Source organism: Myotis yumanensis, unplaced genomic scaffold (genome assembly GCF_028538775.1).
Source record: "Myotis yumanensis isolate MYYU_CA2020_CCGP unplaced genomic scaffold, mMyoYum1.0.hap1 SCAF_8, whole genome shotgun sequence".
Taxonomy (NCBI): Eukaryota; Metazoa; Chordata; class Mammalia; order Chiroptera; family Vespertilionidae; genus Myotis; species Myotis yumanensis.
This window is the reverse complement of record NW_027223759.1, coordinates 10,831,029-10,855,695: the sequence shown is the minus strand read 5'-3', so window position 1 is coordinate 10,855,695 and position 24,667 is coordinate 10,831,029. Positions and strand designations below refer to the sequence as shown.

Here is a 24,667-nt window from a genome sequence, read left to right as displayed (position 1 = left end):
TTTGTCAACCACTGTATAGCAGATAGTGTCGGCCACCTGACAGCCATTCCTCATTTTGTAGCAGAACCTGGATTTTATTAAAGTTGTCCATCCCTGCCCTATAATTCAGGTCTGCTGCAGGTGACTGGTATAGGGGTTGGTATATGACCCAGCTCTGAAGAATGAGGGGAAGTTATAAGAGGGTTTCTCGTTCTTAAGAAATGACACAATTAACAATCTCACTTCTTTCTAAGACACCATTATGTCTGCCTATGATACCTATAACTGCTTTAGTTATTTGTAACCATAAGAGGAACTAGCCAAGGGCAAAGCCAAAACACAGAATAGCAGAGTGAAATACAGAAAGAACTTTGCTTGGATGATATTGTTAAGCCACTTGAAACTACCATACCTCAGGGTTTTTATGAGGGAAAACACTAAAATGTTCTGAATCTCACACTTATGAGTTGTTTTTTTACCAATATTTGTTTTACTAATGTAATGCTAATATAAACTAATGGTTGTTGGCATTCTAACTAATATATTTTGCTTTCTCCCAACTAGCTCATTTCAAACAAAGAGGCAATGTATAGTTAGAAATGGCTCTGGTGAATGTTAGAAATTGTCAAACTAAGAAAACTTTAAATTCTGCATTCAGATTTTATCTGCTCATCCCACCTATCCCAGATACTCTGCTTTAAGAGACTCCAGTCCTATGACTGACTAAGAATGTATAGGATCAGACTCACTCAATAGATTCACTTGATTTTCTTAAAGTTACCAATTCTAATTGCCTTACTGAGAATCAGATGCCCTGCCTCCAAACACCTGTCGCAATGTGCATGACCAAGGACATGAGGCCCTGAATATGTTCTCCCTGGCCTGACAGATAATTCCACTGTGCAAGCAAAGGTATATGACCTTTACATTAACATTGCATGCTAGGAAAAAGAAGTTGGTGATGGTTCTTTGACACTGTGAAATTTCCTGAAAGAACAACAGTAGTAACCATCTTGCTCATTTCCTTATTTGTGCTTAAACTAAATCTAAAACTACCTCACAGAATAAATATTTGGATATTTTAAACGACTGTATTTAGCTTCGTGATTCTCTCCTTCAAAAACATACTGATTTTTCAAATATTGTGACAACTAATTCTTTTCAGTTTGCCTCCTGTCTTCTGCTCTAAATCAGGAATCAGAAAACCTTTTAAATAAAGGGTCAAATAATAAATATTTTTGGCTTTGTGATCCCTATGGCCTCTGTTGCAACTACTCAAATCTGCTCTTTTACTGTGAAAGCAGCCACAGTCTGTATATATAAATGAATTGGCTGGCTGTGTTCCAACAAAATTTTATTTATAAACACATACATTTGCCCATGGATTTGGCCTATGGGCTACAGTTTGCTGATCCCTGGTCTAAATCCTTATTTTATCTAACTCAAACATGTTTAACCAAATTGCTATATGGCTGAAATAGCATATGGTCATTTTTGCTTCTCTAATAAACACTGTACTCTGAAAAAATCTCTTATTAATTCAAATTTTACTCATTTATCTTACTTTACTGTAGCCCTTCCCTGGAAGGTAAGACAAGTACCCTGGCATCAGTAAGCCCTGTCACTGAATAATATACAGGCAGAATGCATCTTAACTAATCAATAGAACATCCCAAAAATATTCTGAAAAATATTTTTCAGGATCCTCCATTGGGACCTAAAATATTATAGTCAAATTTTTAATCTCCTATTTCTTACGATTTTGATTTTCCAAGAACTCTGGGAAATAGAAGAATTCAGGAATCAGTTCCTTCACATCATTTGGATTGTCCATGAGAGCCTGCCAGGTAGCAGGGATGGAATGGAATTGTCGATCTGCACAATCAAACCTGCACGCGTAGAGTGAAAGAGAAAGGTGAATGCTGAATGAGAACAACAACAGGCATGAAACAAACCTTTAACCTTCCTTTAAACGTTTCCTAATGATTAGCTTCTCTTTTCTTAACATTTCTCCGTTAAGTCTAAAAACACAATTTGCTCTCCTTCTTATGACTGTTATACTCTGTTGTCAGGAACTAAATACTACCATAGTCATCACTAGTATCATCTTAGTTAAAATAGATGAAAACCCAATCACAATGTGAAATTTTAAAAATTAGATTAAATATAAACCTAAGAAACCTTAAAAATGGCACTTTTTTTTTTCAATTACAGTTTACATTCAATACAACTTTGCACCAGTTTCATGTGTACAGCTTAGTGGTCAGACAATCATATATTGAAAATGCTCCCCGTTATCCCAGCACCTGGCTGGCACCATACATAGTCACCACAAGCATCACTGACTATATTTGCTGTACTTCATGTCCTCATGTCTATTATATAACTACCCATCTGTACTTCTTAATCCCTTTGAAAAAGGCATAATTTTTGCTGAGTAAAACCTATTACAGAAAGTGAATAAATGTTATTTGAATATTTTAAAATTACAGTTTAAATATCAAAGTATGATAGTATTAATATATGTGGTTCATAGATCTATCAGAATGCTGCTGACTTAACCCTTGATACATAAATAGCTTTACAAGCTCTTCTACTAAAAACCAGAGGGTGATTTAGGAAAACAGCTTTTATATATACTATTGTCTTATATTAACATTATTTTTAAGTTCCATCATGGCTCTATGGTAGTTGAAAGAAACCCAAGTGGCCATGCTACAATTTTACTATGCTTTCTCTAATCACAAAAAGTGTAACCTCCTTCTGTTTCATCAACTTTAATATTGTTTTCCTGGATTTATTAAATAATGACTTAATAAGTGACACTGATGACTAATTTGACTCTTTTTATGCTTAACAATCTTGGATTGAGGCTAAGCTAAACTTAGCAGAACTCTGAATTTAATTATTGTCAATGACTGGGTCATTAATAAAGTCTAATAATGGTGTATCCAAACTCAAGGAGAGGTAGTTTTAATGGTAGAATCTTTTTGTTTGTGTGAGAGAGAACAGCTTTATTGAGATGTAATTAACATATGATGCACTCTTCTTAAGTAGAAAATTCAATGGTTTATTGTTTTTAGTATATTCAGAGAGTTGTGCATCCACCACCACATTCAAGTTTAGAACATTTTCATCACTCCAAAAAGAAACCTATATCTACTAGCAGTCACTCTTCAATCACCCTACATCTACCCCTAATCTCCTCTCTGTCTCTATGAATTTGCCTATTTTAGACATCTCATATAAACCATACAAGATGTGCCTTTGTGTCTGGCTTATTTCATTTAGCATACTGGTCTCATGGTTCATCCATGTCATAGCATGCATGCATCAAGCTTTCATTCCTTTTATTCACTCATGGTCAAATAATATTCCATTTATGGATATACCACATTTTATATATTCTTTTACCAGTTGATAGACATTTGGATGTTTCCATTTTGGGCTATTATAAGTAATGTTGCTATGTACATTTGTGTACCAGTTTTTGCATAAATATATGTTTTCAATTATCTTGAGATAATTAGGAGTAGAATTGCTAGGTCATATAGCGATTCTTTGTTTAACCTTTTGAAGACTGTTTTCCACAGTAGTACATAAGAGTTCCATTTTCTCAGCATGCTAATTGACACTAGGTATTCTGTCTTGATTACAGCCATCCTTGTGGTATCTCAATTTGGTTTTGATTTAAATTTCCCTGATGACTAATGATGATGTGTATCTTTTCATGTTTATTGTTCATTTGCATATCTTCCTTGGAAAAATGTCTATTCAGATCCTCTGTGTACAGTAGTTAATTGGATTGTCTTTTTATTATTGTGTTGTATGGGTTTTCTATAGTAGTATATTCCAGTTACAAGTCCCTTATCAGATATACAATTTGCAAATATTTTCTCCCACTAAATGGGCTATCTTCACTTTCTTAACGGTGTCTTTTGAAGCAAAAACAGAATCTATTTTCGAAGCTTTGTAAAAAATCATTTATTCATAAAATTAAAAGCTGAAAAAAACACAGGTTTTACTGGAGGGGAAATTACTTGCTTATCATTATAAATGTAACATTTGGAGGTTTATAGTGATCTTGAGAACAGAGTTCTCATCCTAAAAACCAAGGCTTAATGTACTAAAATCAGAAATAAGGGACCAGGGTTAATTTTGAGAAATAAAAGTTACATGTAAAGACAGTAGAATAGGCAATGGTTACATAGCTCTTAATTGGGTAGGAAAGGCCAATGGTAATGTTAAAGAATACGGCAACATGGAATCAGGAGAGATGTGAATCAGGAGAGAACTAACTGGGGGATACACTGAGAAACTGAAGACTCATGAAGAAGTTTGTTTCTTCACGATCATTAGGAAAATGTGTAACATAGATACATTTTAAAACTAACAGGTAATATAAGAAAATGGCATACAGACCCGTTTGAGCTGCTACTAATAATGTAAGAGCCCTTTAGTCCTCCTTCTTTTTATTTCTCTTGATTAATTAATAATTTTAGGAGGACTATGTGGGCATTGGTTAGGTTTTAATCTCTGGTAGATGATTTGGATCTAGCTCTAAATCAGTTCTAGCTCTAAATCTTTAGTAAATCTATGGTATGAATCACAAAGGTGCACTGGGTAATAGTAAAAAAAAAGAAATTCTCCTTAACAGACATTTGTGTAAGTCACCTGGAGTTACCCATTCTCAAACTACTTTGGCTATTTATCTAGTAGCTACATGAATCAAAACCTAATAGAGGAGAATAAAAAAGACATGGCCCTATTATACAGTACGTGACAGGAAGGCAAAGAGCTTTTAACAATAACGTGTAGTCTTAAGGAAATAGTGTATTTACCCAAAACATACCTTCCACTTTGAAGCTGGATGTGGAGGGTAGTGAATGGTTCTGTACGAATAAGATAGTGCATAACCCCAGCAGAATTTGAATAGTGAGTACCATAATGAAATTTATCAATAGTTCCCATAGGATCCTCAAAATTTTCATATCTAAAAAAAAAAGAAACTAAAGTTTTGTGGCCACAACAATAAAATTAAATTAGGACATAAGGTTGTACTGCATTGTTGAAAACAGTTTTTAAGAAATTCTTATTAATGTTCCATGATGTATGTACTCATATCATCACACCATTTAATAAACAGAAAAAAAAATTTATTCAGTAATATTTTTTTCTGAACAATGAAATATCACTAATACTGGATTATGGAACAGTTCTGTATTATGCAATAATACATGTTCACTGTAGATAAATGAGAAAATACAGAGATAAAAAAAACCCCAAGCTTAAAATCAGCTATTATATGAACATTTTTGTTAGTATCAGTCAATCCTTAATGTATAGGTTAATACACAACTATACTTTAACATAAAAGTCCTATACATATTGTTTATAACTTATTATCATTTAACAGTTTTTTATTAACATCTTTCCAAATGACTAAATAGTCTATCTTTAATAGGTACATGGTATTTATAACAGGTACATGTATGGATATATGATAATTTATAACTATTTCTTACTTTTAGATATTTAGGTTGTTTGTTTGTTTTTGCTATTGTAAGCAATGCAATAATTAGACATCCTATTGTGGCCAAGGTAATAGAAGAAACATATGGTGAATCAGTCAAGAATTATAAAAATGAATGCCTAAAAGTCTAAAAGAAAAAAATGAAGGAAATAGTGGACAGTAGGAAGGCCTCAACCAGATCATTATAGAAGGACATATAGTGATTCTGCAAGCGCTATCACTGATACTTATAGGTGTAATTGTTTTGAATAGTTTGAATGGTGATATCTGAATCAGTGGGTATAAAATTTAAATATGAGTGAACAGTTTTTTTGAAGCAACAGACACAAATTTTTCAACCAAAATACTAATAAGTTCCTCAAGCTGAAGCCAATTTCTTTTATATTGAAATCATTATTATTCAGGGGAATAAAAAAAAGGTTTTCAGGTCAAAGTCATTTGTAACTATGCTAAAAATGTACTATTGATATTTAAAATAACTTGTACCTTCAATTATCAATAAGTTATTTATATGATAAGTATTTCCTGTGGCATAGTGTTAAAAATAAACCTTTTATTCTATTATTGTCAGAAAAAAATGTTTGCCTAATAGCAGTAAGGTAATACATACACTGCCAAATTCCACTAGTAAATCAAATCAAATATTAAACACTACAAAAGTCTTAAGATTTGCAAATAAAAATAATAAAGAAAGAAATCTGTACCCAAATAAATCTACAAGTAAGTTTGTTGGCAAAACAGTTCTGTCCTTATTATTAGAAGTCATAATTGACAAGTCATCCACAAGTTCACATGGAGAAAAAGGGAATGAAAATTACTTTTACTTGTCTGCAGGTGGCTTTGAAAAAAAAAAAAACCTGAGACATTTATAGGGTAGATCATCTACATGATCTATATAAATAAAAGCCTAAGTGACTGTTACGGCAGAATGACCGGTTGCTATGATGTGCACTGACCACCAGGGGCAGACGCTCAATGCAGGAGCTTCCCCCTGGTGGTCAGTGCACTCCCACGGGGGAGTGGCTGCTCAGCCAGAAGCCGGGCTCATGGCTGGCAAGCACAGTGGCAGTAGTGGGAGCCACTCCGCCACAGCACTAAGGAGCAGTGAGCTGAGCGGTAAGGAGCGAGGGATCCCGGATTGCAAGCCGGCAGGTGGCCATCCCCTGAGCAGTCCCGGACTGCAAGAGAGTGCAGGCCAGGCTGAGGGATCCGCCCCCCCAACCCGAGTGCATGAATTTCATGCACCAGGCCTCTAGTAAATATATAAAATTATAAAATACTTTCTAACTAAAATGGCACTTTTAAAATGTCCACACATTTCACGGTTCTTCATCACAATATTTGTAAGTAACAGGTTAGCATTAATTTTATATCTACTAAAATATTACCTTAGATGGATATTTTTACATGTTAGATTAGCAAGTTAAGTCTATAATACCTGGGAAGAAAAATTTCAAGAACTTATTACCCTTTTGTACATACTTGTTACAAGGTGAAAAGAAATTACAAGTACTATTAATTTAAATCTGGCAAAGGGAAATAGCCTATAGTTAAGATACTTAAAGGACAACTGATACATTTTCAAGAAAACTTACTGAAGGAATTATCAGACTGACTAGCAAAAGTAGTTGTGCATTTAAATAGAGTAATGCTTGGTTGGCCATAGAAATAAACACAAATTCAAACAACCCATGGGTATCTTTCAAAATGATAAAAGGCACTTACTTTTCTCGCATGACTTTGGCATTTTTATCATTAACTACCCCAATTGGTTTGGAAAGATCTCGAAATACAGATGGGTTATTAAAGTCCAACTCTTCTGAAGTATAATCTTGTAAAATCCAGGGGAACTAAGAAACACAATTTACAATTTAGACATCCCTTCCTAGAGAAGCTACTATCCCCATATAACATCAAATGCTTATCTAACAGCAAAAAAGAATAGTCTTTAAAAATCCTTTACCTATTGCAAATGTTTATTCATCTTTGTTTCAATAATCAGAAGTATTATTTCCTATAATTCCACTGGGATATTTTCAATGAAGCAAAAGAAAAAAAGGCCTCTATATTTCAATTATTTGTTACTAGAGGCCTAGTGCATGAAATTCGTGTGTGTGTGTGTGTGTGTGTGTGTGTGGGGTGTCCCTCAACCCAGTCTGCACCCTCTCCAATCTCGGACATCCCTTTCACAATCCAGGACTGCTGGCTCCCAACCGCTTGCCTGCCTGCCTGACCCTTAACTGCCCTCCTCTGCCAGCCCGGTTGCCCCTAACTGCCCTCCCCTGGAGACCTGGTTACCCCTAACTGTCCTCCTCTGCCAGCCTGGTCACCCCTAACTGCCCTCCCCTGCAGGCCTTATTGCCCCCAACTGCCCTCCCTTTCAGGCCTGGTCCCTCCCAAATGCCCTCCCCTGCGGCCATCTTGTGGTGGCCATCTTTGTGCTGGAGTGATGGTCAATTTGCATATCACCTCTTTAATAGATAGGATGGTTATGTAACTCTTGAAAATAGTAGGTTAGAAAATTTACAGAAAGACAAAACATTTTAAATTTTTTTAAAAATAACAAATAACTGTCATACGCATGTATTTTGTATACTATAAAACTGAAAGGCAATTCCATATTTATATAAAACTTACCACGGGATACTGTGCAAGGTCATTGTAGGTTCGCCCTGCCATTGTATTTATTTGAATGAGGTAGTCAAAATTTGATATCTCTCTATTCACCCATTTCTAGGCAGCACAAAAAAAAAAAGACAAAATTAATCCATGTGTCTTAGAAATCAGTAACTATTACTGATTACTAACAATCTTTTTTTTCTCATCTCTATCATATTTCTGATAAAAGAAATGGGGCTTCAAAAAAGGCTAAATAGATACATAAAATCAGTACTTTTTTCTAAATTCACTTCCTTTTTAAAATTGGCCTCTAGAAAAGGAACAGAAACTTCCACATAAATTTTATACTTCAATCTAAAAGGTCTTCATACAAATTCTGTATTTTAATTAAATATTTTATTGGTTGTCTTTAAATTTTAAAATTTTTTTATAAATGAAATTTTCATATGTGCATATTTTTAAAAATTACCTTAATGTACTAGAATGATCTACAAATTTTATATGAGCATTACATTAACCTCAGAAAACTGTCTTTATAGAGCAATGGTAGAAGGATTTTGCTACACAGTGGATACAAAATTTTCTGAAGAAAGACAATCATATTTTTTTTCTTTTACCACCTTATTGCACCTAGCCTGCTACAATTACTCTACACAGTGTGGGTATGCTAGAGAATTTTGCTGACAGACTAACATTCAAGGTATGTATGTAACTTATGGGAAACGGTGAGAAATTAATCTATGTATACAGATTTTATTAAAAGCTCAACTATAATTGTTTTTAAGTGCCAATTTGAGAAATTAGTAATTTAATTAATAAAGTTTATTCCACAGAAAACAGACTGTATTTTATTACATAAAGCTTATTCCATAAGCAACAAAAAAGAAATGGCTGATGGCTTTTTGAACAACACTTAAGATTATGATTAAAGTACAGTATAGAAAATATGGTCAATAATATTGTAAAAATTATAGATGGTGTCAGGTGAGTACTAGAATTATTAGGGGGATCACTTCCTAAATTATATATTTGTTTAACCACTATGCTATACACCTGAACCCAATATAAAATAATACTAAATACCAACTGCAATTGAAAAATAAAATAAACTATTAAAGCACATGTGGGTGAAGGAGAGAGCCAGGGTCAGAGACCCCAATTAGGAAACTACTAACAGTTCTGGACTGCAAAAAACAATGGCCCTTCCTTGGATTTTGGCAGTACAAATTAAAGAGATGTTAGGATATAGGTGAGGGTAAAATACACAAAAGCATTAGCTTTGGCTGTCAAAAGAATGACGCTTTTTTTTTTAAACCTTTTTTCCATGATGTCTTTTATATTTCTCTATTTTTTACCTCATACATGGGTTACTTTTATTATTAAGGAAAAAACACATATTTTTTAAAAAGAGAAAATTAGTAAAAGAAAAAAAGAATTCATAAGATATGCTTATAAACTGAGTAATACGAGAGCTGCAAGACAGGGCACTGTATGTGTGAGGAAAACAAAGATTCAAAGATAATTCAAAAGATCAACCTGAATGAAAGAACAGCAGTTATAATAATCAAAATAAAATAATCAGAAGAAGAAAGTTTTACTTTTATGCAAAACTCTGAGTTGTAAAATGAACACCATTTCCTACCTGTGTCAATCCTGATGCTTTGAATAACTCCTGTGGTGATCTAGTTCCATAACTATTTGGAGAATGAAATGACAATAGTCTGCTATATACTTTGTTTCTGACCTATTAAAAAAAAAACAGCATTTTATAGCTTAAAAATTGATCAAGACAAACCAGGATTATTAAAGCTTTTGTAACAGCTTTATTGAGATAATTCCTGTACCATAAAATTCACCATTTAAGTGTACTAGTCAGTGGGCTTATTTGTACATTGAGTTGTGCATCCATCAGCAGTATCTAACTTTGAAATATTTTCATCATCCCCGAAAGAAACTTTACTCACTAGCTATTGCTCCCCAAGACAGACTTGAACATGAAACAATTTTATTAGGAGAGACATCTGTGAGAGAGAATGGAGAGAGAGCTTAGCAAGGTGGGGACAGATGTCAGAATGTGATGTCAAGTCTGACTCCAAGATAATGGCAGAGGGAAGAAAGGATGGGGCAAGTAATATGTCAAAGTTTACACAGCTAATGGTGGAGCAGATACTTAGACCCAGGGAACCTGGCTTCAGTGGTAATCTATTAATTATTCACGCTGCTTAAGAATGTACTCTTCTCCAGACGAAATACATGCCCCATTATTGTTTAGTTTGAACCCAACCTAATTGCATAAATCCAATCATGTTATTTATATTCCATATTATTTCACAATTGGATACCGTGAGTTATGTATTGGCTAACACTCAACATTCCACTACTTACCCATATATAAAAACTGAAAACAAGCACTATACGCTCAAACATAATCTCAACAAAAATTCACATACTGGCTAGCCTCCAAAGTACAGGGTTGGGCAAAAGTAGGCTTACATTTGTGAGTATGCAAAATATAGTGTTTCTTCTTGTATTTTATTTATTATTTTCCACATGAACAACTGTAAACTTACTTTTGCCCAACCCTGTACATACTTTTTCATCTAACATTCTAACTTGATGAAAGAATAGATTCTAAAGTTTCATTATAGCTCACTAACTGGAAAATTATTTCAAGCTAATACTTTGGGGCTTCCAAAAAAGGTAGCATCTTACATACCTCTTTTTTGAAGTTGAGAAAGTAGTTGGATTGGTCAACATGAAAAATCTCAATGGCTGACCTCCTTAAGTTGTAACGCCGTAGGTGAATCTCTCGAACTTGAGAATGAGGCCACTTGAAATCAAAGCCTACTCCTTAAAACAGAAGGAATCTTGTGACTAAGTACCATAAAAAGTTACTCATGCTATGCAGAAAATACCTCCTAGTTCCCAACAAAAGTAGCACTTAGGAAAAATAAATTCAATTTCTATATCAAAACACCATTTGTTAATTTATTGGATATTTAAATTGTTTCTCTTAAAACTATTTTAAAATGCTATAGCTATTGTACTTCCTTCCTATTAGAATACAAAATAATTCTGAATATTATATCTCAGAAACATTTTTCTCTCTTTATGTTGACATTTTAGATTTAAATATCCTTTTATTTTTAGATAAAGGATTAGGTGAGAAGCCTACAGGAATGAGTGGACATACAAATAAAATTAATACTGTATTTTATAACTTAAGTTTATAGCAATCCCCTCAACCAAACCTTTTGAGAACACTGATAAAACAAAAGCATTCCCTTCAATACATCATTGAATATAAATTTAATCCCATATGACTCTCCAATTCTCCTTTTCATGATAGATTATAATTCCACAGTCCCATTTGATTGCTCTTTTCACATTAATGATTGATAAACTGGATACTTAATATTGAACAACAGAAATTATTCCCCCAGAACTCCTCACCATCTTCTTTTTCAATGCTGCCATCATAGAAGTAAATGTGTTGAGTAGTGATTTCTAATCTGCCAGGAATTATGTCAATTATTGTAATGAGTTCACAGTCTACTGAGAAGACCAACTTTTCTTTTTGATCCTGTTCTTTATTCTCATCACTGTAAAAACAAAAACCAATCAAAACTCACTTCACTCTAAGTAAGATATGGAGATTAGCAGTACATAGTATTATCTTGTTTCTTGTCAGGGGATACTATGATAATGATGATGCTCTAAGTTTGACTTACTCTTGGAAAGTCTCATTTCACAGTTTAAGAATCCATCATAATTAGCACTTCTAATAGTAATTTATGAAACCACTAATGTTGTAATCCTTTATTCACAATATATTCTGTGGGCCAATTTATGTCTCCCAAATATAACTAAAATGACATGACCAGTATTGCTGCATGTTTAAACTGACTTCTGCCAGTAGTATTAAAGATTCACTGAATTTTGTTTTAATAAGTCATATACAATTAAAATGTAAAACATATTTTTTTGAAACTGGTAATGAGAATATTAAACAATATTTAAATAATTTAAATATGAAGAATATTTTTGTAGATAATTAAAAAACTATTGGATATTAATTTTATAAGACATGAGATTTATATTTGAATGATTTATTTACACAAAATACATTGTTAAGAATTTATGCATTTCATATAAGTTCACAAATTTATTGGCATAAATTTATTGGTCATTAGTATTTCTTTTATTTATTTATTTATTTATTTATTTATTTTTATTTTTGCTAAAAGTATTACAAAGGGTATTACATAAGTGCCCTTTTTATCCCCCCCACCCTTGACAAACCCCTGCCCTCCCTTACCCCCCAGTGTCTTATGTCCATTAGTTATGCTTATATGCATGCATACAAGTCCTTCGGTTGATCTCTTACTCCCCTCCCTCCTGTCCCCCAACCCTCCCTGGCCTTCCCACTGCAGTTTGACAATCAGTTTGAGGCAGCTCTGCCTCTGTATCTATTATTGTTCAAAAGTTTGTAATGGTCTTTATTATCCATGAATGAGTGAGATCATGTGGTGTTTTTCCTTCATTGACTGGCTTATTTCACTTAGCATAATGCTCTCCAGTTCCATCCATGCTGTTGCAAATGGTATGAGTTCCTTCTTTTTTACAGCAGCATAGTATTCCATCGTGTAGATGTACCACAGTTTTCTAATCCATTCATCTACTGATGGGCACTTAGGCTGTTTCCAGATCTTAGCTACGGTGAATTGTGCTGCTATGAACATAGGGGTGCAGATATCCTTTCTAATTGGTGTTTCTGGTTCCTTGGGATATATTCCATTAGTATTTCTTTTTAATAATTTTAATATCTGTAGTATTATCTCCTCTTTCATTGCTGATACTGGTAATTTATGTTGTTTTTCTTTCTTTCCTAACTAGTCTGGCTAGAGGTTTATTATTTTGTTATCTGTGTTTTAATAAAAAGCTTTAGCCCTAACTGATTTGGCTCAGTGGATAGGTCATTGGCCCGTGGACCAAAGGGTCTCAGGTTGGATTCTGGTCAAGGGCATATACCTTAGTTGCATGCTTGATGCCCGCCCCGGGTTGGGGTGCAATCCCTGGCTCAGGTTGGGGTGCGTGCAGGCGGCAACCAATCAGTAATATGTCTCTCACATTGATGTTTCTCTCTATTTCCCTCCTTTCCTTCCACTATCTCTAAAAATCAATGGAAAAATATGCTCAGGTGAGGATTAACAACAAACGATGACAACAACAACAAAAATAACCAACTTTGGTTTTCTTTTATCTTTTTGCTTTTTCTTTTCCACGAATTTCTGCTTTTATCTTTTTTTAAACGATTTTTTTTATTGATTTCCGAGAGGGAGAGAGAGGGAGGGAGGGGGGAAGAGAGAGAGAGAGAGAGAGAGAGAGAGAGAGAGAGAGAGAGATTGAGAGAGAAACATCATTCATGATGAGAGAGAATCACTGATCGCCTGCCTTCTGCACAGCCCACACTGGGGATCGAACCCACAACCTGGGCATATGCCCTGACCGGGAATCGAACTATGATCTTGTTCATAGGTCAATGCTCAACCACTGAGCCATGCTGGCTGGCATCTGCTTTTATCTTTATAATTTCTTCCTTTTGCTTAAGAGTTATATTTCATGCGGCACCCTTCCATCTAAACACAGCTTTAACTATAAACCATAAATTGGATATTATATTTTCATTATCATTCGAATCAAATACTTTCTAATTTCAAGGTCCAGCTTGAAGTTATCCCAGTTCTAAGAAGCCTTCCTCAATAATCTCAGTTAACACTGACACACTCCTAACAGCTGATATAGCATTAACTGTTGGACCCTGGAAGTGTATAGTATTAAAATTTCAAGCAAGTTATCTTCCACAATTTTATAATCCCATTTCTCAGAACAAAACAATTTTAAATTATTTCAAATACATATACATACATATTTACTCTGGCTGTTACTTCCTCTTCAGAAAGATCTAACTTATCTTCCTCCATATCACTAACTTTTACTTGTTTCACTACTTCCAAAAGCAATGAATCACTGGAAGGCTGTGAGGGCTGGACACCTGTTTAAAAACAAAATATCTATTAAACACAAAGTAAAAAAAATCATATTGTAGCTCTTTTGTAACTTCTGACTATTAATTATATGATAATGTGCATTACAAGTAAAGAAGGTACTTAGCTTTCTTAATTAATTTTATGACATCAACTCTACTGACCAATATATTAAGGAAACTTTTAAAAAATTTAAAAATTGGTACTAATTTCATCTGTAACTTAGTCATTGAACACAAAAGAACACAACGGACACAATGGAACACAGGTAGTTATGTATACACACAACTGGCCAATGACTCTTAATCTATATTTTGGAGTATTTCACAGACCTCTCTTCAAAATGCAGAAATGCCAAGTCAAAAGGTTAGAAAAGAATGGTTTCCTAAAGAATTATAGAATCTTTAAAGCAAGCATGTCAAACTTGCAGCCCGCGAGCCACGACTTTGACATGCTTGCTTTAAGTTTCTTCAAATTACTGCAAGGCTATGCATTTTTAAGAAAAAGACATTGGCCCATCTAAGACTCTAAGTATCTAGAATTCTGTAAGAACACGTTATAAAAGAAAGGCCTAGCATTGCCAAGAATTCTAGATATATTTAACATTGGCATCAGTCTTGGTAAGCAAAACTAAGGAGAAAGGACCACTGTTTCAATGTACCACAATGGATATTAGAGATAACACATTTCACATGAATGACAGTATAATTTTATGGTTTTAAATTATGTTTTTGTTTGAAAAATTACAATCAATTTAAATAGAAAGTCATGTTAGATTTAGGCCAACGGTAACAGAATTCAATATATATAACCACTTAAATGTCAATTCTAAAACATCATCCTTCTTTCATGAGTAAACAATTAATAAAAACAATAACGAACCCCATCAACACCCTTACTATCTTCAACAAATAAATAAATAGCCACTGGAACTCACCTAGATTATCTCTCAAAGCACTAGCTTCATCGTGGGTTTTGAAATTATAATTTGGCACCAACTTAAGTCTCATACGGGAATAATTTTCTACATTAGCTAGTTTCCAGTGAATTGGATTTCGTTTCCTATGAATATTCATAAGTAAACACATAAAGTTACAAAGACTGAAATAGAATAAGAAAGTATCAGGTACTTTACATGTGCTTAACACCATTTTATAAAAACATTCAAATTCATTAACTTATTTGATCCAAAAACAACCCTGAGAGAAAACCAATGCATGCGTAACTACAGTTTATATATGAGGTATCTAAGGCAAGCTAACTTTTTTTGTGTGTGTGCCTAAAATGCCATGTAGTTTATAGGTAGCAGAAATAATATCTGAACATAAATCTTCATATGTATAACTTGATATGTTTTAATTCTTTCATGGTTATATGGAAGTTTTTAACTAGCTATACAAATTTATCCCAAATAAAGTTTTCAAAATAAAATAATTTTATTAAAAATAAAGTAATATAATTGCAAATGGATCGAAGATCTAAATATGATTTAAAACTCTTAGAAAAAAAGATGGGATAAATCTTCATGACCTTAGAGTTGGAAATGGTTTCTTAGCTATGACATCAAAAACACAAGCAACAAAAGAAACAGACAAATTGGACTTCAAAATTCAAAACATTGTGCACTAAAGGCCACTATCAAGAAAGTGAAAAGATAGACATTACATAAACAAATTGCAGGAAAAAACCCACATAGTCATATCAATTGATGCAGAAAAAGCGTATGACAAAATTCAACACCCATTTTTGATAAAAACTCTCAGCAAGGTGGGAATAGAAGGATCATACCTCAACATAATAAAAGCCATGTATGACAAACCCACAGCCAACATCATACTCAATGGACATAAACTAACAACATTTCCCCTAAGAACAGGAACAAGACACGGATGCCCAATCTCACCACTCCTGTTCGACATAGTACTGGAAGTATTAGCCATTGCAATTAGAGAAGAAGAAGAAATAAAAGGCATCCAAATTGGAAAAGAAGAAGTAAAACTGTCCTTACTTGCAGATGACATGATATTATACTTAAAAAACCCTAAAGACTCCATCAAAAAACTATTAGACTTAATAAAAGAATTCGGCAATGTAGCAGGATACAGAATTAATGCCAAGAAATCTACGGCATTTCTATACACCAATAGTGAACTTGCAGAAAGAGACTAAAAAGGCAATCCCATTTACCATCGCACCAAAAAAATTAAGCTACCTAGGAATAAACTTAACTAAAGAGGTAAAAGACCTCTACTCAGAAAACTACAGGACGTTGAAAAAAGAGACAGAGGAAGACATAAAGAGATGCAAGAACATACCATGTTCTTGGATTGGTAGAATCAACATCATTAAAATGTCCATACTGCCCAAAGCAATCTATAAATTCAACGCACTTCCCATTAAAATACCAACGGCATATTTCACAGACCTAGAATGAACTCTCCAAAAATTCATCTGGAATAAAAAAAGACCCCGAATAGCTGCAACGATCCTGAGAAAGAACAAAGTAGGTGGGATCTCAATACCAGATATCAAGCTGTATTACAAAGCCACTGTTCTCAAAACTGCCTGGTACTGGCACAAGAACAGACATATAGATCAATGGAATAGAATAGAGAGCCCAGAAATCTGTCCCAACCAATACGCTCAATTAATATTTGACAAAGGAGGCAAGAACATACAATGGAGTCAAGATAGTCTCTTCAATAAATGGTGTTGGGAAAATTGGACAGATACATGCAAGAAAATGAAACTAGACCACCAACTTACACCATACACAAAAATAAACTCAAAATGGATAAAGGACTTAAATATACGATGGGAAACCATAAAAATACTAGAAGAATCCAAAGGCAACAAAATCTCAGACATATGCTGAAGCAATTTCTTCACCGATACTGATCCTAGGGCATTGGAAACTAAAGAGAAAATAAACAAATAGGACTACATCAAAATAAAAAGTTTCTGCACAGCAAAAGAAACCATCAACAAAACAACAAGAAAGCCCACTACATGGGAGAACATATTTGCCAACATTATATCTGATAAGGGCCTAATCTCCAACATTTATAGGGAACTCATACAACTCAACAAAAGGAAGATAAACAATCTAATCAAAAAATGGGCAAAGGACCTAAATAGACACCTTTTAAAAGAGGACATTCAGAAAGCCAAGAGACATATGAAAACATGCTCAAAGTCGCTAATCATCCGAGAGATGCAAATCAAAACAACAATGAGGTACCATCTCACACCTGTCAGAATGGCTATCATCAACAAATCAACAAACGACAAGTGCTGGAGAGAATGTGGAGAAAAAGGAACACTTGTGCACTGCTGGTAGGAATGCAGACTGGTGCAGCCACTATGGAAGACAGTATGGAGTTTCCTCAAAAAACTGGAAATGGAACTCCCATTTGACCCTTTGATCCCACTTCTAGGAATATATCCCAAGAAACCAGAAACACCAATTAGAAAGGATATATGCACCCATATGTTCATAGCAGCACAATTCACCATAGCTAAGATCTGGAAACAGCCTAAGTGCCCATCAGTAGATGAATGGATTAGAAAACTGTGGTACATCTACACGATGGAATACTATGCTGCTGTAAAAAAGAAGGAACTCTTACCATTTGCAACAGCATGGATGGAACTGGAGAGCATTATGCTAAGTGAAATAAGCCAGTCAATGAAGGAAAAATACCACATGATCTCACTCATTCATGGATAATAGAGACCATTATAAACTTTTGAACAATAATAGATACAGAGGCAGAGTTGCCTGGAACAGACTGTTAAACTACAGCAGGAAGGCCGGGGAGAGTGGGGGGGTCGAAGGGGTGGGGGGGGGGAGTAAGAGATCAACCAAAGGACTTGTATGCATGCATATAAGCATAACCAATGGACATAAGACACTGGGGGGTAGGGGAGGCCAGGGGACTGTCAAGGGCAGGGGAAAAAAAAAAGGAGACATATGTAATACTCTTTATAATAATTTAAGCAATAAAAAAAATTATAAAAAAAAAGAAAGTGAAAAGATAGCCTACATATTTACAAATTATCCTATCTAATAGACAAACATGCTAATTGACTGTACTTTTGCTACACCCCCATTGGCTAATCAGTGTGATATGCAAATTAACCACCAACAAAGATGGCAGTTAATTTGCATACTGCAGGCAGGGCGGGACAGTGCAGCCGCCAGCGCGAGAGCCGCCATCCAGGCCCCCGTGTGTGACCCCGTGTGTGACCCCGTGTGTGGCCACAGGCTGGCCCCAGAAGCCCCAGAAGCCGCCCAGAGGCCGGTGATCTGGGGGAGATGGGGGTCCCCTGCCCAGGCCTGATCGGAGGGTGATGGGGGTCGACGCCTCTGGCCGAGGCGTCAGGCATGGGCGAGGGTGGAGCCGCTGATCGGGGGAATGTGGGGGGTCCCCTGCCCAGGCCTGAAGCCTGGGCCAGAGGAGTCAGGCCTGGGCCGGAGGGGCCAAGCTGGCGATTGGTGTGAACTACAGAGGAAACACCTTTTTTGACCACTCAGTGGCTAAGCTCCCTGTATGCCACTGGTAATATTCTTAGTAACTTGGGTAATAAGAATCCAAAAAGGTGATCTAGGGTTTTTCACCACACTCCTGGCGAAAAAAATGAAGGCCCGCTGCTGGAGGGCTAAGAAATATCATATCCTGCCCTACCCAGTTTGGCTCAGTGGATAATGCCTTGGCCTGCCGATGGCAGGATCTGGGTTCAATTCTGACCAAGGGCATGTACCTAGGTTGCAGGCTCCTCCCTGGCTGGGGCCCAGGTCAGGGCTCATGCAGGAGGCAACCAATCAAAGTGTTCCTCTCACTTTGATGTTTCTCTCTGTCTTTCCCTCTCTTCCACATTCTTTAAAAATCAATGGAAACATATTCTCAGGTGAGGATAAAAAAAAAATAACAAAGAAATTATTATTATATGAAAGACACATCTTGAAAATGCCTAAAGAAAGTTGTTATTTTTTCATGGTTAAGGGACTAGAGTCCGTGTTGATGAAAAAACCTTGCTGGCTGCGGTGACTGGCAGTGGGTGCAGCAGTGGGGTGATGGGGCTGGTGCCTTCCCCTGATCAGCCCGGTCACTTCCCACAAAGGGAGCAGGGAGCGGGCCTAAGCCGTCACTAGGATATCCCCTGAGGGTTCCCAGTATGTGAGAGGGGGCAGGCTGGGCTGAGGGACACCCCCTCCCCCCAGTGCACGAATTTCGTGCACTGGGCCCCTAGTCTCTATATAAAAGCCTAAGCAACCATTCGACCGTCCAATCAGTAGCTATGCCACGCACTGACCACCAGGGGGGAGATGCTCAATGCACAGGCATGGAAACATGGAACAGACTGATGAATCTCAGAGGGAAAAGGAGAGTGGGGAGGGTAGGAAGAGATTAACCAAAGATCTTATATGCATACCAGAGGCCCGGCCGTGCACTGGTAGGGTTCCTCGGCCTGGCCTGCAGGGACTGGGTTGAAACCGGCAGTCTGACATCCCTCAAGGGGTCCCAAATTGCAAGAGGGTGCAGGCCAGTCCAAGGGACCCCACTGGTGTACGAATCCGTGCACAGGGCCTCTGGTACATCTAATAAGGGTCTATTATTGAGACTATAAAGAAAACTCTTACAACTCAAGCACAATAAGCCAAACAATACAATAAAAAAATAAGGCAAAGGACTTGAATAGAGATTTCTCCAAAGACGATATATACAACTGGCCAACAAGTACATGAAAAGATGCTCAACTGTCATTAGTCATTAGGTAAATGTCACATCATAAGGCCTCACACTTCACACCTAATTGGACAGTTATAATTAAAAACTCGAAAAACTGCAAGCGCTGTAAGGTTGTAGAGAACTGGAATACTCAAGTATTGCTAACAGTCTGGCCTCCTTCTGCGGGAGGTGACCAGGAGGGCTGATCAGGGGACAGCGCCGCCCCCATCACCCCGATACTGCTGCCACAACCAGTGACCTCTCTCTGTGGGAGGTGACCAGGCAGGCTGATCAGGGGACGGGCACTGCCACTGCCGCTAGCCTCCCTCTGCAGGACGCGACTGGACCAATCAGGGGAAGGCACCACCCCCATCACTCTGCTGCTGCTGCCACCGCCGGCCTCCCTCTGCGGGAGGTGACCGGGTGGCCTATCAGGGGACAGTGCTGGGTGATGCGGCCCCGCCTCCCAACATTGCGCCGCTGCGGCTCGCTGCCACCTCCCCCCCCCCATCGCCGTCCCTTCCTTCTGCCTGCTGCTACACGCCTTGGCTGGCCTGGCACCGCCTGCTTGCCGGCCCTATCCCCCACCCGCCCTGACTGGTCGATCCACCATTCAGTCAATTTGCATATTACGCTTTTATTATATAGGATAGCTCTTTCAGGTATTGCAGTATAATGGTCAATTTTACATTTTTGGTTATAAGTAAATGAAACAAAATCAAATTGCTTATAAACACCTAAGACATATATTAGCTCTCATAACTTGCAAGTCTAGGAGTGCATTTGGTCTGGATGAATGCAAAGGTTTGTCACCAGGAATCATTCTCCCATCTCACTGACTGGGTTCTCCATATGATGGGTGACATTCTATTAGCTTAGTGATCCCAAAAGACACAGTCCTCCCTGACAGCACCAGCAGCAAAGTCTCAGGGAAGAGTAATTGCCCAATTTGAGTCAGTGGCACCTTTGTAATGAGGTGAGTTGGGAGGGCCCATATCAGAGTGGGTTCCTCACAAAAAGGAGGGGCTTTAGTACCAGGAGGAGGAAGTGGTGCTAGAGAGACAAAAATAACAGGGTTCCCTGTAGCTGGCATCCTCAAGGTAACTCTCAAAACCCACAAATAATCTGAAGCCTGTTGTGGGATAGAACCATCATTCCCCTTGGTAGTGCCTAAACTCAGCTTTCCAGAAGATTCAGCAAAAGCTCCAGATTATAATTCACTTACTTCCTCACTATCCCTTCCCCAACAAATAGATCCAGGGACACAAATGCAAACTAGACCCAGTAATAGCCTGGGGTACCTGAAAATACCCCAGGATATAATGTAAATAAAATCCTCCCATTTCTCCACATCCTCACCAGCACTTGTTATTTATTGATTTATTGATGATAGCCATTCTAACAAGTGTGAGATGGTATCTCATTGTGATTTTAATTTGCATTTTCCAGATGATTGTGATATTGAGCATCTTTTTCTATGTCTGTTGGCCAGCTGTATGTTTTCTTTGGAGAAATGTTTATTTCAGGTCCTCTGCCCATTTTTTAATTGGATTGTTTGGGGTGTTTTTTTTTTTTGGTGTTAAGTTGTATGAGCTGCTTATATATCTTAAATATTACATATTTCAAGCAATATACAGATTCAAAGCAATCCCTATTAAAATACCAATGGTATTCTTCTCAGAATTAGAACTAACCCTAAAATTTACATGGGACCACAAAACCCCGAATGGCCAAATAAATTTTGAGACAGAACAAAGTGGAAGATATAACTCTCCCTGATATCAAACTATAAAGCTACAATAAGCAAAACCATTTCGTACTGGTGTAAAAAGAGATATATAGATCAATGGAATAGAACAGACAGCCAGAAGTAAATACTTGCTTATATGATCAATTAATCTATGACAAAGATGGCAAGGGCATACAATGGGGCAGTCTTTTCAATAAACAGTGTTGGGAAAACTGGGCAGATACATGCAAAAAAATGAAATTGAACCACTTTCTTATACCATATATAAAAATAAATTAAAAGTGTATTAAAGGCTTAAATATAAGACCTAAACTCATAAAACTCCTAGAAAAAACAGAGGCAGTAAACTCTTTGACCAATGCTCTTAGTACTATCTTTTTGGATAAGTCTCTTCGGCAAGGGAAACAAAGCAAAAATAAAAAGTCGGACTATATCAAACTAAAGTTTTGTACAGCTTAAGAAACCATCAACAAAACAGAACTACCACTTAATGAATGGCAGAAGAAAGTTGCAAATGATATACCCAATAAGTGATTAATATCCAAAATATATAAGGAACTCAGATGCTTTTTTAACTTGGATTTTAAAATGCCTACGCTGTGCAGCTAGACTTGTGACTGCAACCTCTGGCAGCAATTTTTTTCCTCCATTGTTTGTTTCCCAAAGGTCATCACTGGTAACAGTTGAGTGTGTTTCTTTCTGGTCTTTAACTGCATTTTACATATCTTGATGTTATCCCATATATTTTGAATCTTTTTTTTTCCCTTTAATATCATTGAATTAACATTTTACAGGTCTTTAAACACTATAAGCCTAATTCCAATCATTCATATTCCAAAGAAAGGATGTATGATAACTTCACAATTAATAAAAAAAAAATAAACACATACCCTGTTCTCCCATCTCTCACGTTCTTTTATAAAGTGAACGTTTTTTTAATTGGATTGGAGAGGCCGTTGGCTTAAAAAGTTCTAGACCAGAGTTCTAAAGAAAAAGGTTACTGAATAGGTGGTATACATTCATACCTTTCAGCCCAAGGTCCCCTTTCACATGTAAGATAGATCTGTATGGTCTTCCAGCGTCTCAGAGTGGCTAACTGTTGAGTGTTAAGTTGTTTAAGCATATTATTATACCTCAAGTTCTCTTGGCGTGCTTTTCGATTAAATGGCTCCACAAAAAATTCCTGAAAGAAAGAGCAATAAATAATACCACTGAATCATATATTTACAGGTATATTTGAAATTTTAATGCCATAGCTTTAAAAATTTGACCCAATAAAATCATATAGCAAAAGAAAGAAGCTGGTAATCAACAGAATTTTCTTATTCTTTTGGAATAATTTACTTTAATGAAGCATGGTATGATTCTAGCCACAATCCATTGTGGGGTTTTTTTAAACTTGAGAAAATAACCAACAAGGAACCTATGTTATGAAATAAACATGTATTTTTATTTGGTCTTCTTTCATTTGTTTCATCATCATTTTGTAGTTTTTAGCATATCGATTATGCATATTTTGTTAAACTGATACCTAAGTATTTCATTTTTTTTAAGAGATACTCTAAATAGTATTTTTTTTATCCTCACCCAAGGAGTGAGGGCATTTTTTCCCACTGATTTTTAGAGAGAGTGGAAGGTAGAGGAGAAGAAAGAGAAGCATTGCTGTGAAAAAGACAAATCATTTGGTTGCTTCCCACATGTGCCCTGACTGGGGATGGGATAGAACCTGCAACCCAGGTATGTACCCTTGACCAGGATATCGAACCCCAACCCTTCGGTACATGGGCCAACATTCCAACCACTGGGCAACGCTGGCCAGGGCTACAAGTATTTTTTTAAATTTCAGTTTTCAGTTGTTTATTGCTTAACATACAAAAATATGATTGAATTTTGTGTATTGATCTTGTGTTCTGCAATCTTGCTAAAGTCATTAATTATAAGAAATTTTCAGTAGATTCCTTAGAATTTTCTACATAGAAAATCATGTTATCTGCAAATAGTTGTATTTATTCTTTCCCAATGTAAATGTCTTTTATTTCTTTTTCTGTTCTTACTGCATTTGCTAGGACTTATGAAGCAACAGTGATTAGGAACAGTGAGAGGAGACATTCCTGCCTAGTTCTCTATCTTCTTTATCCTATAGGAAAGCACTGTTAGTTGTTCACCCTTAAATACAAAATTAGCTATAGGATTTCTGTAGAAATTTAGGTACTTCCCTTCTGTTTCCAGTTTGCTGAAATCTTTTATCACAAATGGATGTTAAATTTTGTAAAATACTTTTCCGCATCTGTTATTTGATCGTGTGTTTTTTTCTTGATAAGTATGCTAATGTGGTCCATTATATTGATTGATTATCAAATGTTGAACCAGCCTTGCATTCCCAAGATAAACTCTACCTGGTTGTGATATATTATTTTTTCATACATTGCTGTATTTGGTTTGCACCAATGTTCCTGAGCGACAATGGTCTGTAGTTTTCTTGTACTATTTTGTATGACTTGAACAGGAGGGTAATACTACCCTCGTATAATGAGTTGGGAATTGATCCCACTTTTAAAATATATATGTATATATTTTATTGATTTTTTTACAGAGAGGAAGAGAGAGGATAGTTAGAAACATCAATCAGCTGCTTCCTGCACACCTCCTACTGAGGTGTGCCCGCAACCAAGGTACATGCCCTTGACCAGAATCAAACCTGGGACGTTTTAGTCCACAGGCCAACGCTCTATCCACTGAGCCAAACCGGTTAGAGTTGGTCCCACTTTTCTATTTTTGAAGAAATTGTGAGGAGTTGGTGTAATTTCTCCATTATGTTTGGTAAAATTTGACAGTGAAACAACCTACTTCTGAAGTTTGCCCTTTTGGAAGTTGTTTGTTTATTTGTTTTTACCAATAAATTCAATTATCTCTAACTCTTTGCACTCCGCTGTCCCCTCTCCGGGGACATCGGAATTCTAGCATATCACTCGGATGTCCTCTCTCAGGGGACATTGCAGTTTATTAG

General features: G+C 36.3%; 1 protein-coding gene across 6 annotated transcripts in view; it reads right to left on the bottom strand.

Moving 5' to 3' along the window:
* The window catches only part of NBEAL1 (neurobeachin like 1), a 109,782-nt gene that overhangs the window by 20,300 nt on the left and 64,815 nt on the right, over positions 1 to 24,667 (bottom strand). For all 6 annotated transcript variants that reach the window (XM_070421889.1, XM_070421891.1, XM_070421886.1 and 3 more), the window contains 10 exons: positions 22,686 to 22,843; positions 15,116 to 15,240; positions 14,060 to 14,186; positions 11,585 to 11,733; positions 10,848 to 10,981; positions 9,774 to 9,875; positions 8,150 to 8,245; positions 7,238 to 7,362; positions 4,832 to 4,972; positions 1,738 to 1,868 (listed from right to left, as the gene is read on the bottom strand). In XM_070421889.1, the coding sequence (XP_070277990.1) occupies positions 1,738 to 1,868; positions 4,832 to 4,972; positions 7,238 to 7,362; positions 8,150 to 8,245; positions 9,774 to 9,875; positions 10,848 to 10,981; positions 11,585 to 11,733; positions 14,060 to 14,186; positions 15,116 to 15,240; positions 22,686 to 22,843 (1,288 nt within the window). The remainder of the gene's footprint in view (positions 1 to 1,737; positions 1,869 to 4,831; positions 4,973 to 7,237; positions 7,363 to 8,149; positions 8,246 to 9,773; positions 9,876 to 10,847; positions 10,982 to 11,584; positions 11,734 to 14,059; positions 14,187 to 15,115; positions 15,241 to 22,685; positions 22,844 to 24,667) is intronic.